We start from the raw sequence: 12,893 nt of genomic DNA, 5'->3' as shown, positions 1-12,893 counted from the left end.
ATACTCAACTGTATGTCTGGGTTCACAGTTTTATGGTGTCAACACACCCAATTTCAAGTAAAAAAAAATTGCCTTTGGCCGGAAAAGTAATTTATATCACAGCAAAACCAGTGGCCCCAGGGAGAAACCATGCACAAAAAATGTATCTGTTCACAGAGAAATGTACAATCTAAGTTAGCAGAGAGAGCAGAGATTCCTCTGCTTTGGCTCCCTCTTGATAAATGCAGCAATACAGATGTCAAGCTGAGAGTGCCAAGATATTTCATGAGAAAATCCTTTTTTTTTTCCCTACATTAGCACTAGCTAGTGTTCACCCCAGCAATGGTCGGGAGCTGCCTGATACTTTGAGGTGTGTAAATGGGACCCATATTTTACAGGCACAGAATTCCTGTATTGTGCTGCAATCATAATTCACCCAAGAGTTCAAATCAGACTGGTAATGTCTTGCCTGTACTTCAGAGGTGGCCAAAATGAGGAGCACTTTTACTAGGGGCACCCACGACAGCACAACCATGCCCTAGAGGCATTAAGCTCCATCGTGGAAGAAAAGACCACTCAGGAGCTCTCACTTTTAAGATGCAGAACATGCAGAATAACTCCACAGCTCTCAAAAACATCGCTCTCCTGATCTTGTTAAATTACACCTAAACGGACTTACTGTAAATGGACGATATCTAGCTACAATTTAGGGAAAAGACTTATTACAAAAAATAGGTGTAAACTCATCTGGACAGGTTTCAGTACAGTCCATGAAGCAGCACGCTGTGGTTGCTGTTGAATTACAGATGCCTTTGGAGAACGCTGGAGAGGATCTTACTATTCTAATCAGATCCACAAGAAAAACGAACATTTAGAGATCGGTGCCCACTGAGCTTCACCTGATTCCATATTCCAAGACAGCCACGCTACGTAAATCAATTGCGGACGTGAGATGCACATGGATGGGAGTTGAAGGGAAGATTTGCAATATCCTGGCATAAAATAACTGCCAGAAAGACAGAATCTGTGACTTTAGTAGCTTCCTTGTAACTTGGGAACAAAAATAAAAGAATGCAAGATAAAGTGTTTAGTTCAGTGAGTTGCTTGGGTTCCCATCTATCTGCAGCAGCCGTACACAGAACCACCTGCCGCTCCTACACATCGTGCCACTAAAAGCAAAGAGACCTTTGGCATTTGTTGGCAAATGATGCCTCACCTACTACAACTGCTTTATTTGGACCCATTGAAACATCTCACAGAGTATTGATCCATGTGGAATTTGAACTGCACGATCTACAAAGACTGTCATTGTGCACAACACGTTCCCCAGCACTAATGATGGTTTTCCACCTGAGCATAATTAAATCAAATTGAATTCAGAGGAGAAGTGCACAGCCCAGCCTAGACCTTGGACTGACACCAAGAGGCTAAAAAAGAAAAAGAATTTCTATACAAGCATCTGAAACGTGCTAATGTTCACTGTCAAGTAGGCAAACAGTAAAAACATTATAAAACATTATTTTATAATCACTTTTTGCCTTACAATCTGCTGTTTAAGAATAAAACTTACAGAAACAGAAGTTTCAACACCAAATTTTTTGGCCAGTTGTTACAAAGTAATGCAAAAGTAACAACTGATGTGGCTGAAAACACACCATCTTTTCCCCAAAGGCAATTTGGTTCTTCTGGGCTGCATCTTATTCCCAGTGACATCAAATGCCTGGCACCTGCTTACTTCAGCAAGCCCAGCTCGGGGTGAAGCTGTCTCACACAGACCAGTTCAAGTCCATCTCCCTCCTTACCCTTGGGGCTTGCAGAGTCTGTGACCACCAGAGAAGAAACTGAGTCACCCGTGTTGTACAGTCCTCACGCACAAACGGCAGAAAGTACAGCGGAGGCTAATTTAATCAAACTGGTGCAATTTCTTCAGCAAATGAGCCCTCTGCCTCACTCACCTCCATAATGGTTGGCAATTCAGAACGTATTTTGAACTGTATAAATACAATCCTTCCCTGAATCAGGACAAAATATGCTGTTTAGTTTAATAATAGTAATAATAAATTAGTAATTATTATTATTACACTGAAACAAAGCCTTGGGCTGTATCTTAAATGCTCACTGCTTGTGTCTGTGGTGGCTGAACAGCTCTGAACACCTCTGGCCAGGGGAACCAGGGAGGTCGGGGCTCTGGGGATGCCCCCATGGGGGCCACACAGCTGGCACCACCCCTCCCTGCAAGGCTTCTCCCCATGGTGATTGAACCACACCGCCTGATTTTTCATGGAATCAGATAGAGAGAGCACATGCAATCCCCTTAATTGGCCCCAAACGAAGGCTGTCACTTCTGGCCGAAGGAGCCACAGCATTTTAAAGCATCGCAGATATTTTTGCAGCACCCGTCTCACGGTTGTGCGCAGGGCTCCGGGGTGTGCTGCTCACACAGCACTGCAGCTACGAACACTACTAACGCGTAATTAGAGTTCCTGAGGTATTGTATGGTAATAAGGCTGGGATAAATTCTTGACACTAAAATCGTTCCCAACTTGAGTTTGAATTCCTGGGAGAAAGCAGCGACTTAATGAAGAGTTCCAGCTATTCTTGGCTCGAGGACAAGTCTATCTATAGTCACTCTGGTAGGTTATTCTGCATGGCCTAGTGGATTTGTGCCAGAGAAAGGGGAGCTAATTACACTGAAAGCATTTGATGTGCAGATAATCTGTAATCAATGCATGCACAGAAAGAGATTATGCACAATTTTCTACCAAATCCAGGACACAGCAGGGTGAGAGACCACGATGCCACTTGCATGTTACACATCCAATATGTATTTAGACAAATACTCCGGGTTTTGCAGTTGGTTTGTAAAACTTCAGGGAGATGTCACTAAAATGGATCTCTCTGCAACGGGATGCTGTAGCCCTGTGACCCGGGAAGCAGCTACTAAACTAACAACAGCTTTTGATGACAGCTGAAAGGCCCCTAAGGACTGGGGTTTGTCCCCAGCCCCATTCAAGTTCTGACACAGATCTCTTCATGAGTGCAGCCCAGCAAATTTTCATTTACAAGCAATTTTGCCAAGGTGATGAAATCTGTGTGCTGTTGAGTTTAAGGGGACAGGTAAGGCAGCTTGAGGACATTCCTGGAGCCAGCAGGTTCAGTTTAGGACACAGATTTAGTCCTACGCAGGCAAGGGGAGGAGACGGCACCCCCAGGGAGGCAGGGGTGGGGGGGGTCACAGTGTGGCCAAAAGGGGAAAGAGCTGCCTGAGCAGTGAGCTTCCGAAATCACCCCTGTGGGATACGAATTATGGATGGATAGGGCTGTGAACACTGCTGTTAGGGCTGATTTACTCCTGGCACCTTCCAGCAGTGCTGCAGGGAGGCCATGCGATGAAGACACATCCATCCACTGTTAATGGTGCCTGCACAGCATCCTCCTCCCCCTCAGTCAGCTGTGGGGTTCCTTTCTGTATATAAAGTGATCTATATTGGGATTTCTTGTTGCTGGGTTCATTCTGCCTCCAAAGTTTTTCATTTTGGTGCAGAATGCTCTTGGAAAAAAGATGTTTTTTATCCTTTTCACAAAGCGTTGAATGGTTTGTAGCCAGTGGGTGTTTTGGGGTTGTCCAAAGCAGTGATGGAAGGAGAAGGTTGGTCAGGATGCAGAGCTCAGGCAGCTGGCACCTGCAAGTGCTGCTGGCTGCCCAGGCTGCTGTGGGTTTATGCAGGAGGAGGAGGCAGTGACTCACGCTGGGAGCCAGCCTCAGTGTGACACAGCTGGGACGATGGGGTGACACAGCAGGCCACCGCGCCAGGACACACACAGGCTCCAGGCAAGCCATCTTGGTGTCACCCATCGTCCCACCAGAGACAGCTTTGCATCTTCTCAGCGTCATGCTGGGTGTGCAAAGAGATGAAGACAGAGCTGCCACAACCCCAAAAGCCCCCAGGCAGTTATGTCCCCCCTTATCCCCTTGAGAAACTGCCACGTTCCTCCAGGCATTTCGCCCAGCCCCTGTGCAGAAGACGAAGCTGTCCCAGAGCTGGCAGCTCCCAGGGCACAGGGGAGACCAGAACACTGCCCCTGTGCTAAGGAGCTCTGTGAGCTGCATTAGCTGCCTGCGATTTCCAGGGGTGAATAAAACTACCTGTGAAAGGCTTTTTCACCGCAGAGCTAATTCATTGACACAAGCTGATGAATTGTTTTCCGCTTTATCAACAAGCAGCGGTGATCAGTACAAGGGCTTTGGAGGATGCTTGGGGAAGGGCAGTGTTTCAGACTGGGGGAAACAGAGCTGGAGGGGGCCGGGCTGTGGGGACAGACTACGGCAGCACAGCTGGGAGTCAAGGGGCAGCCAGCATGGGGGATACAGACTCCTGCTTCCAAATTTCTGCATTTTTTCCATTTCTGTCTGTCCCTTCACAAAAGAGCACTATGGAAATGAAGCATTTACCTACACAGCAGGAAGTGCCAGGGTGGGGAGGAGAAGACATCAGTCATAGAGGTCCAAAGGTCCTTTTATTCTTTTTTGGTAGTTTTTACCAACTTTTTCCTCACTCACCCCAGCTGCATGCAAATATAAAAAATAAACACCAACAATTCTGTCCAGTTCTGCTGTGCTTTTATATATATATATATATATATATTAATTTTTTTCAATCACCATTAAAAGGATCACACCTTCTGATACAGACCATCTCTGACACCTGTACAAATAACTTATAATCCATCTACATCATTTACAACGGTACAGAGTCAACTCTGGACACCGCAGACCAAGCTCCAACCCAAAGTATGGTCTCATGGCTTTGTAAGTAGTAGCCAGGCATGCCAGGGGTGTGTGACCCCCCAAAAAAATGAAGCCCCAAGGGAGCGGAGGTGTGAAGAGCCAATGCCACCCCCTTAAGCCCAAAGCTAGCATATGCAGCAGCTCATGGAGGAAGATGGTTGGTGCAAGAACGTGTTTCTTGACTTGTTCCCGAGCCTCCTCTACAAATTCAGTTTCCTTCAGGGCCAAAATGCTTGCTGACTAAGCCTGGAAGTGGTGGGCACCAACAATTCTTGATTTGTGAGTGAGTGAAGGCAGAAAACAGTACTGAAGAGCTGCAGTTGCTGAGATCTTCTTGTGGGTTTGTGACTCCTGCAGGGGGATGCTAAGGCTTAAACTAGTTTGACTCCTGGTTGGCTACAGGAACTGAGCCCACACCAGCATTTCTCCGGCTGGCACAAGCCATCAGGGCTAACAGAGCACCACCTCATACTGCAGAGCTGGCCTCAGGGACTTCCCATGGGTGACAGGCAGAGCTGGAGGAGCTGCTACACACACAGACAAAGCCAAAGGACACTTCCTTTGGGCGGGAGATCCAAGCAAGCACCTCTGAGTGAAGGCAACCCAGGTAAGGAGTTATCTGGGAGCTGAGACAGTAAAAAATGATAGTGTCATAGAAGGACTGATCCCAAATCCCTTCCAACACGAATTTCTGGAAGACTCCCTGGAGACACCCCAGATACCTCAGACCACATTCAGAGAGTCAATAAATACACACCTCGTTTCTTCCATTATTTCAGTCATCCATAAGCTAGAATGAAGACAAGGCCTCTGACATGACCATCCATAAAAGTAGGTTAGGTGGAGCCCATCTGCAAATGAGGGGAGGGTTTCTACACCATGATAGCAGCAGAGGAAAGGAACAGAGAAGTCTTCCAGGTGTTCTGCTTCTCCATCGATCACAGAAGGTTGCTTCTCAGAGCAAAATCTCGGCAACCTGAGCAGTTCTAGTCCAGTTCAGCACCGTCAAATATTGCACTAGATTTCCCACATCCCTGTTTCACACCATCTGTCTTTATCTTCTATAGGTCCTCTGAACCAACAGCAGGTTTCCCACTGGCTTCCTGCATTGGAAGTCTCACACACATGCACACACACTCCCAGTTGTGGTCAGGCTTGCAGTGAGGTTTCCTGGTTGAGTCAGGGGAGCAATTGCCGGTTTGCCCAAATACATCATCCTGTGCCAGAACTGAGTTTGCTGTGCAGAACCCAGCAAAACAATCCCTGATCGTCTGCCAGGGCAGGAGATACCACCATAATAAATATTACTAATAGCAACTGCTCTTTGATCCACAACACAGCACACACCATCACCTGAGCTGTATTTTCCTCAGTCCTTTTCCTGAAATTAAAAAGCTCAAAGGTTTTTCCTGACTTGTGCAAAAGGCTGAAAACCTCAGCTCTTCAGGAAAGCTCTGGCCCTGGACAGGGGTCCTTGGCTGTGGTCACCACTGCCATTCACCAGCATGCAGCTGTCCTCCGTGAGCCCTCTCCACCTCTGCCTTTGCAGCTCTAGAAACACCATTATGGTCGTAAAATCACTGTTGGTGGCTTCTTAGTGTGTTTTCTTTTTCCATCTCTTCTTTGAGGACCCAGATGTCACATCTTTCATATCATCTTTTTCTCATTTGCTTCATTGGATGATGCCTGCAAACGTGTTGATGGGCAACAGCAGAGACTTGGGCATGTATTTCACAAGGCCCACATCCTCTGCTTCGTGCACGCTGGATTTCATTGTCCTTGTCTTTTGCAAGCAGTAGCTGGGCTCTAGGCAGGGCGACACTTCCACACTGCAAGAGTACAAGAACACATTTACCACTCGTGCGAACCTGCCCTTGAGGGCCAGAGTCTGAACTCAGACTAAACCTCAAGTCTCTCTGCTGCCTGCAGAGGAGGGCTGTTGTGCTGAGACACAGCTGCTTTTGTGCTTTCAGACTGGTTTTGGCTGGGAAGATGAGCTGCTGTATATTAGCATTTACCACAAAACCAGTGGCCTTAGCCTGGCTCACTTCAGTTCTCAGAAACTCACATTTTACCTATGCCCCACATGGCTTATGAAACACGAACCACAAACCCTGACTGTTCACTTCCAGCACATCATATGTCACTGCCACCACTATAGCCACAGCAATCCCTGCCCTTTTAGCAGGACTGAACTCTCCCCACACCTTCATATGCTTGAGATACCCCAGTGAGGACTGCAGTCAGTGTAGAGAGCATCAGCTCCACAAAACAATTTAGAAGATCTAAGATCTCGGATCTACCTTTCCTTCTACCATCTTAATGACAGCGCCTTACTTAAAATAGAAGAATTTTTTTTTTTTTTTTTTTTTTTTATGTTACCACCCCAAAATGCAAAGGTAGGAGAGCACCACTCTGCCCTGCTTTCCCTGGAAAAGCAATGTATTTACCTATAAGTCTTTTATCAGATATATACCCATTAGGACTAGGACTCCATGGGGAAGAGCTCTTCCAAATTGGAAGCCCTTCTTCCTGGGAGGGATGCAAGTTAACGGGTGAGGTGTGCAGAGCCTGGGACTTGGGGCATCCTCACCTGATCACATTCCTGTAGGTTCTTCTGCTGTCCTTGTCCAGGCACACTGTGAAGGGCCTCTGCTCCGTGCTTCTGATTTTGATATCGCGTGTTTTCAACCTGTTTGCCACAGCCTGGATTGAGAAAGGAGGAAGAGCCCAGTGAGTGCTTCACTTCCAGGCCCTGTGCCACGCGGTGACTGGTGGTGTGTGCATGCTGGGTATGAAAGGGATAAATGATGCCTTTCTCTTTCGGTTTTAACCTCAGGTAGCTGATTAAAGATAGAAGTGTCTCTCTCTTCCACTTTCTGACATCACAACCTGGCCAAAGCTTGCAAGGGCAGACTTCGCAAACTGGCAAACTCTGCAGAGGTTGCAAGGCTTGGGGTGTCTCACAGGACACCTGGCCAGTTCTCCTGGGCCTTGGTGTACCTTGGTGGGCAGAGTGGGCCACAGCACCATGGTGTCTCCAAAAGCCGAGTGAAAACAAGCAAAAGAGTTCTGGCTATCTGGAAACACCAGCTGAGAAACTGAAGGCTCCAGGGCAACTCCAAATGTCCAAGGCACAATAATACAATAATATTGTAACCCAAACTGCAGAGACACACCCCCACAGGACAGGAGCCCTGTTTTTCAGTCCTACCTCTTGCATATCTATTTCTCTGAGGTGCTGATTAGATTCATTGACATTCCTGCTTCCCTTTTATGCTTTGGTACAGCATTTCCCCAACAGCCTCGGTTCTGGTGGGCCCCGAAGTGGCTGACACAAGTGGTCTGGAGAGGACTCTGCTGCTGGAGCTGTGGAGCTAATGGGGTTGATCTCAGAACTACAGATCCCCTCCCCTACCCAAGCAGGGTCATGATGTCTGGGGCTAAGCCTTTTTTCTCCGCTTTGTCCCTTGGGTCACAGAATCCCGGTGACAGTTCAGTCCTTCAGGGTGTCCACACAATTTGATGTGGTATCAAGCAGCAGGGACAGTGCTTGGGGCTTTCACTTGAAAAACTGGACTTTTCCATGGAAAACCTTCTCAGCACAGGATGGCCCCAGAACCTTCCTATCCCCATGGAGAGCTCCCCCTTTCCCGTTGCAATAAGAACTTTCCATAAGGCTGACCCCTCCAGGGCCAGGAGCATCCACAGCTACTTACTGAGAATGATCGTCCCGACAAGTTGTTGATTTTAATGATTTCAGTGACGTTCACATTCAGACACAACAGATCTGCAACAGAAGCAGTGTGTTAGCCTTGAACAGTGGCACAATCTCAGCTTCAAACGGGGATGAAGCCTCATCCCATATCAGGTTGCCTGGGAGAGGGCCATGGGATGTGCTGGCAGAAGAGGAGGACTCCAGCAAGCTCTGTGGGCAGGGGTTTGCATGGGGTCATGCTCAGGGTGAAACCTCAAAGGCTGTGCTTCAGGCAAGGTGAAAGAGGAAGGCTGCAGCAAGAGGAAGGTGCTGCCAAGACCACATTACGGTTAAGCAGAACCCCGGGTTACATGGAGCTCCATGCACGGCATTCATGAGAAAACACGACCACAGGCCATGGTGACACCAGTATTTGTACGTCACAGATTTAACCCCATTGCCCAGGCACAATTGGCACTAAGTACTATGGTCAGATTTACTCTGTGGAGCACCAGAAAACTCAGCAAACCTCCTTCACATGCTCCTAAGCCGGAGGAACCCACCTTCAGCCTCATCGGCAGGGATGGCCTTCATCACGAGGCCTGTGGAGCGCAGGGATGCCGACACCTCCTTTGCCCGCTCACTCACCACAACCTGCAGGAAAGGCTCTGTTAATTCAGCGGTTGTACCTGGGGAGCGTTGAGACAGTTTGTCACAAATACAGGGTTAGCTAACAGACTTTTAAAGTTCATCGGGACCTCTCTGTCCTCCCCCAGAGTGCAGTTCCAGGGGACAGGAGGAGGGCCTGATCACTGCTCTGGGGAGATCTGTGCCAGCTGTGTGGGCAGCGGTGTGTTGGGCTGCCCAAAGCCCCACTTACCTTCTTGTATGTTACTGCGAGATCTATGCCAGGGCCCTCCAGGGTTGTTTTCTTCTTGGTCAGGTTTAACTCTGCAAGGGAGGAACCAAGTTTCTCTGAACTGAGGTTTCTCTCATCCCACCTGTCTGCAGCCAGAGGAGAGTGGTCCTCCCATGGGACGAGCCATCCCTCCGTCACACAGCAGCTGCAGGTGGGCACACCAGCCCCAGTCCTTGCCTACAGCAGCTGGGCTCTGTGCCCTCAAAAGGTCCAGTGAGTGAGATCCACGGACTCAGTATAGGGTCTGTGCCCAGCATCCACTGGATCAGACTGGGGTGTTGGATGCGACCAGCCTTCAAGAGCCCTTGTCCCATCACTGGCAACTCAAGAAAGCAGAATTTCTAACAGGGAAAATATCTGGAAAGGGGGATGTTTTTAAAGCTATCAGCTTGTTCTTTAAGCCAGAATAAAATGTTGGTCCAACCTCAGGGGGTCCTGGATCCAACCAAAGTCTCCCCTGTAAAACCTGGTTGACCAGGAGCCAGTGACCACAAGATGTCTCATTTAGACTGGCATCACTTGCCCAGGAAGGAGACAGAGGAGTTGAGGGAACCTCCTGCTCATTGAGGAATGAGGGCTGCTGCCCCATGGCCCCATGGCATGGCCTTGCTTTCTGCAGGCTGAGGACTGGATGGAAGGGAGCTGGGGCAGGTGAAACCCCCCCAGGGTGGCAGTCCCAGCTGTGGGGCTCCACGAGGAGGAAACACACACCTCTGTGGGAGATGCTGTCTTGCACCTGGGCACACAGCTCGGTGAGGAAGACGTCCTCAGCTGGCTCCAGTGCTGGGTCATTGAAGAAAACCTAAAAGAGAGGAAAAACTCTTAAGAACACCTTGTCCTCAGTCACCCTGTGACATCACACTGCGGTCGTGACATGAGAAGGTTCTCCAGAGCACACAGGTGTGAAAGGGAATCTATGACCTCCCCATGGCAGCCAGGGGAATATGGGATGGAGAGATCTGATTTCTGAAGCCCAGGAGCACGGCAGACCTTGCCAGGGCACAAGGCAGTGGGCAGAGCCATGGGCAGTGTCCCTTGCCACTGGGTGTCACTGCACACTCACGGATGAGTCTGTCCCCAGCCATGCACCCAGAGGCAACCCACGTCAAGGGCAGCCTGACCACAGACTCTGGCTTAGCTTCAAGGCACATAATTTCTCTCTAATACACCTAAATCAACTGGTCACTTAAGACCTATGTGTTATTTTTCTTTTCATGGGCTTGTTTTGAGAAAATATAGAGATTATGTCCTGGAGAGCTTCTGCTTACATCCAGCTCTTGTGGGGCTTGACCCTCACTTCCAAGAAAGTTCTCTGCAGCTGAAGAGGAACAGCGTGGTCTTAACCAAAAAGGCAAAACAGGCTCAGCGCTTCCAGAATCATACCCTGTATGACAGCAGGGTAGTTTAGGTGCCTCTATCTGAAAACCACATCTGGAGTCAGTTCCTCTTCCCCTGCTTGAGTCACCCACTCTCTCACTTGCTCTTGATTTCTGTCATGGAGGAGAAATGAGTAGAAAAATATTCAGAGAGAGAACAAAATCCCCCGCCACACAAGCTGAGGACCAGGCACTCCAGGTGTTTATAAGTTACATGTTATTAGATCAAGTCTGGGTGATGCTCTACCAGTAATTCCCAAAGCTCTTCCAGCTCTTTGCAAGACACGTGCCAGTTTGCCCGTGCAATTGCTGCTCCTTTGGTGCAATAGATCACTGGGTTGGCCACAGTTAGATTAAAAGGAGATATGTGCATTGGTGTCACCTTAAGCTTTGATGGGGGAAAACTGCCAGAGATGGGGGGTTAGTATTTCATGACCAAATAGAGTAGTTCTTTGCTCTCGTAACAAGTGCCAGGTCTCACTCTGATACCATTTCAGAGAAAAGCTGGCAGGAAACAAAGAAAGACAGCATTTCAGGAAACCCTGCAAAGCCCCTACAAGGTATAGCAAGATTTTAGAAAAGCCACCCTGAAAACTCCTGTTTGACCACAGCACCCAAAGCATCAGGAGGCACAGAGCTCCTCAGCAAACCCATGTCGAGCAGAGCAGGAAACATATGGGTGTGTGGGGTGATTTTATGGTTTGCTTTGCTGACCTTCACAATCCTGAAATAGCCTTCCCAGGATCACTGACTCCAGCTGAGCTGTGCTACGTGGAGCCACCGGACCTGGGAGCTTGGCAAGGAGCTGAAGGACTGGGGGGGCACAGAGATCCAGGCCCAGAGCTGCCCAAAGACCCCAGGGGCTTTGCAGAGCACTTCCAGCAATGGGGAAGAAGTCTTGCAGGGCCATGGGGCAGCACCAGAGATGGGGCACCCACCTTCACTGCGTAGACCTGGAAGCAGACGGGCTGGGCACCCATGCGGACGTAGTAGGCGATCACATCGGTGATGAAGAGATCAGTCACAAGATGTTTGCTCGGAGAGGAAGGCTGGGGGAAAATCATGCAGTGGATCAGCCACGTTCACTTCGTAAAAACACTGCCACAAACCCGCACACCTTCCTACTAATTACTGAGCCATGAGCTCAGCTGCTCTGCCACAACTTAGCCAAAGCCAATGGAAGAGGCAAAGGCTTGCACCTGACTGCCAGCCTTTTCTGCAGGTTATCGATGGTGGCTCAAACTGCCAGGAAATGATAGCTGGGGTATTTCAGCAAATGCCTCATTTACATTTGCTTTCTTGAAATCTGCCATTTCCTGTCCCTTGACCAAAAAAACACATTGCAGCAAATGGGGCTTGTGGGCTGGGGCAGTCAGCCACTTGCACCATAAGGGCTCTGCAAGCAGGAGCTCATCCCTGGGTGCTGCAGGGGCTTGGGGAAGGGGCCAGGCTCAGGCAGCACTGTGGAAGTGGGGAGGTTTCCTCGTACCATGGTGGCCAGCTTGGGGATCATGTGGCACAGTGTGTTGATGTTGCTCTCGTACCAGGGGTCGGCTCTGCCCAGGTACCCGGCCACCTCGCAGAGCTCCTCGGGGCCGGCAGCAGCGTGGGTCTGCGGGAGAAATGCACAGCTCAGGGCACAACCACAGCTCAAAATACCTGAAGCCACAGAAACGGGGGCTTTTCCTGGGGAAACCATGCTAGGAGGCAGAGGGGAAGCAAATTGCCCGTGGGCAGCCCTCCACTTGTGACCCCCTTTTCTGCTTGATCCAAAGAAGACGGCAAAGCATTTTCTACAGCACTCACTCAGCAGGTGCTCAAGAACAGAAAATCAGTGAAGAATTAAAAGAAGAAATACTCATTTTTATAATGGCAAATCCATTAGGACCCACAGCCAGCTCTGGGCCTCCTTCAAATATCGTAATAAGTAAGACTGTCTCAAAGCTCAAAGTTTGCCCAAGATAAACTGCAATGTGGTCACTTGCAAAACCAAAGCTGGGGCCCCACCAAGCAGGCAAAGCTCTCAGAAAGAGGCGACCGCTTCCTCTGAGAGCCTGGGAGGTTAGATGAGCACCAGTCCCTTTGCCAAAGCTCCTTTTATCCCCCGAAAACTGGGCACAGCTGGAGCATGAC

At 49.1% G+C, this 12,893-nt stretch overlaps 1 protein-coding gene across 4 annotated transcripts in view; it reads right to left on the bottom strand.

Moving 5' to 3' along the window:
* Positions 1–4,478: 4,478 nt before the first annotated feature.
* Positions 4,479–12,893, bottom strand: part of PIK3R6 (phosphoinositide-3-kinase regulatory subunit 6) — a 29,186-nt gene continuing 20,771 nt past the window's right edge. For 3 of the 4 annotated variants that reach the window (XM_084298740.1, XM_084298739.1, XM_084298741.1), the window contains 9 exons: positions 12,250–12,372; positions 11,699–11,809; positions 10,653–10,874; positions 10,096–10,186; positions 9,346–9,416; positions 9,029–9,119; positions 8,488–8,558; positions 7,362–7,474; positions 4,479–6,597 (listed from right to left, as the gene is read on the bottom strand). In XM_084298740.1, the coding sequence (XP_084154866.1) occupies positions 6,441–6,597; positions 7,362–7,474; positions 8,488–8,558; positions 9,029–9,119; positions 9,346–9,416; positions 10,096–10,186; positions 10,653–10,874; positions 11,699–11,809; positions 12,250–12,372 (1,050 nt within the window). In that variant the 3' untranslated portion in view covers positions 4,479–6,440. The remainder of the gene's footprint in view (positions 6,598–7,361; positions 7,475–8,487; positions 8,559–9,028; positions 9,120–9,345; positions 9,417–10,095; positions 10,187–10,652; positions 10,875–11,698; positions 11,810–12,249; positions 12,373–12,893) is intronic. The other variant, XM_084298742.1, reaches the window with a different exon arrangement.

This window comes from Netta rufina (genome assembly GCF_964035555.1).
Source record: "Netta rufina genome assembly, chromosome: 19".
Taxonomy (NCBI): Eukaryota; Metazoa; Chordata; class Aves; order Anseriformes; family Anatidae; genus Netta; species Netta rufina.
Note: the sequence above shows the minus strand (reverse complement) of the source record. Positions and strands in the feature narration are given on the sequence as shown.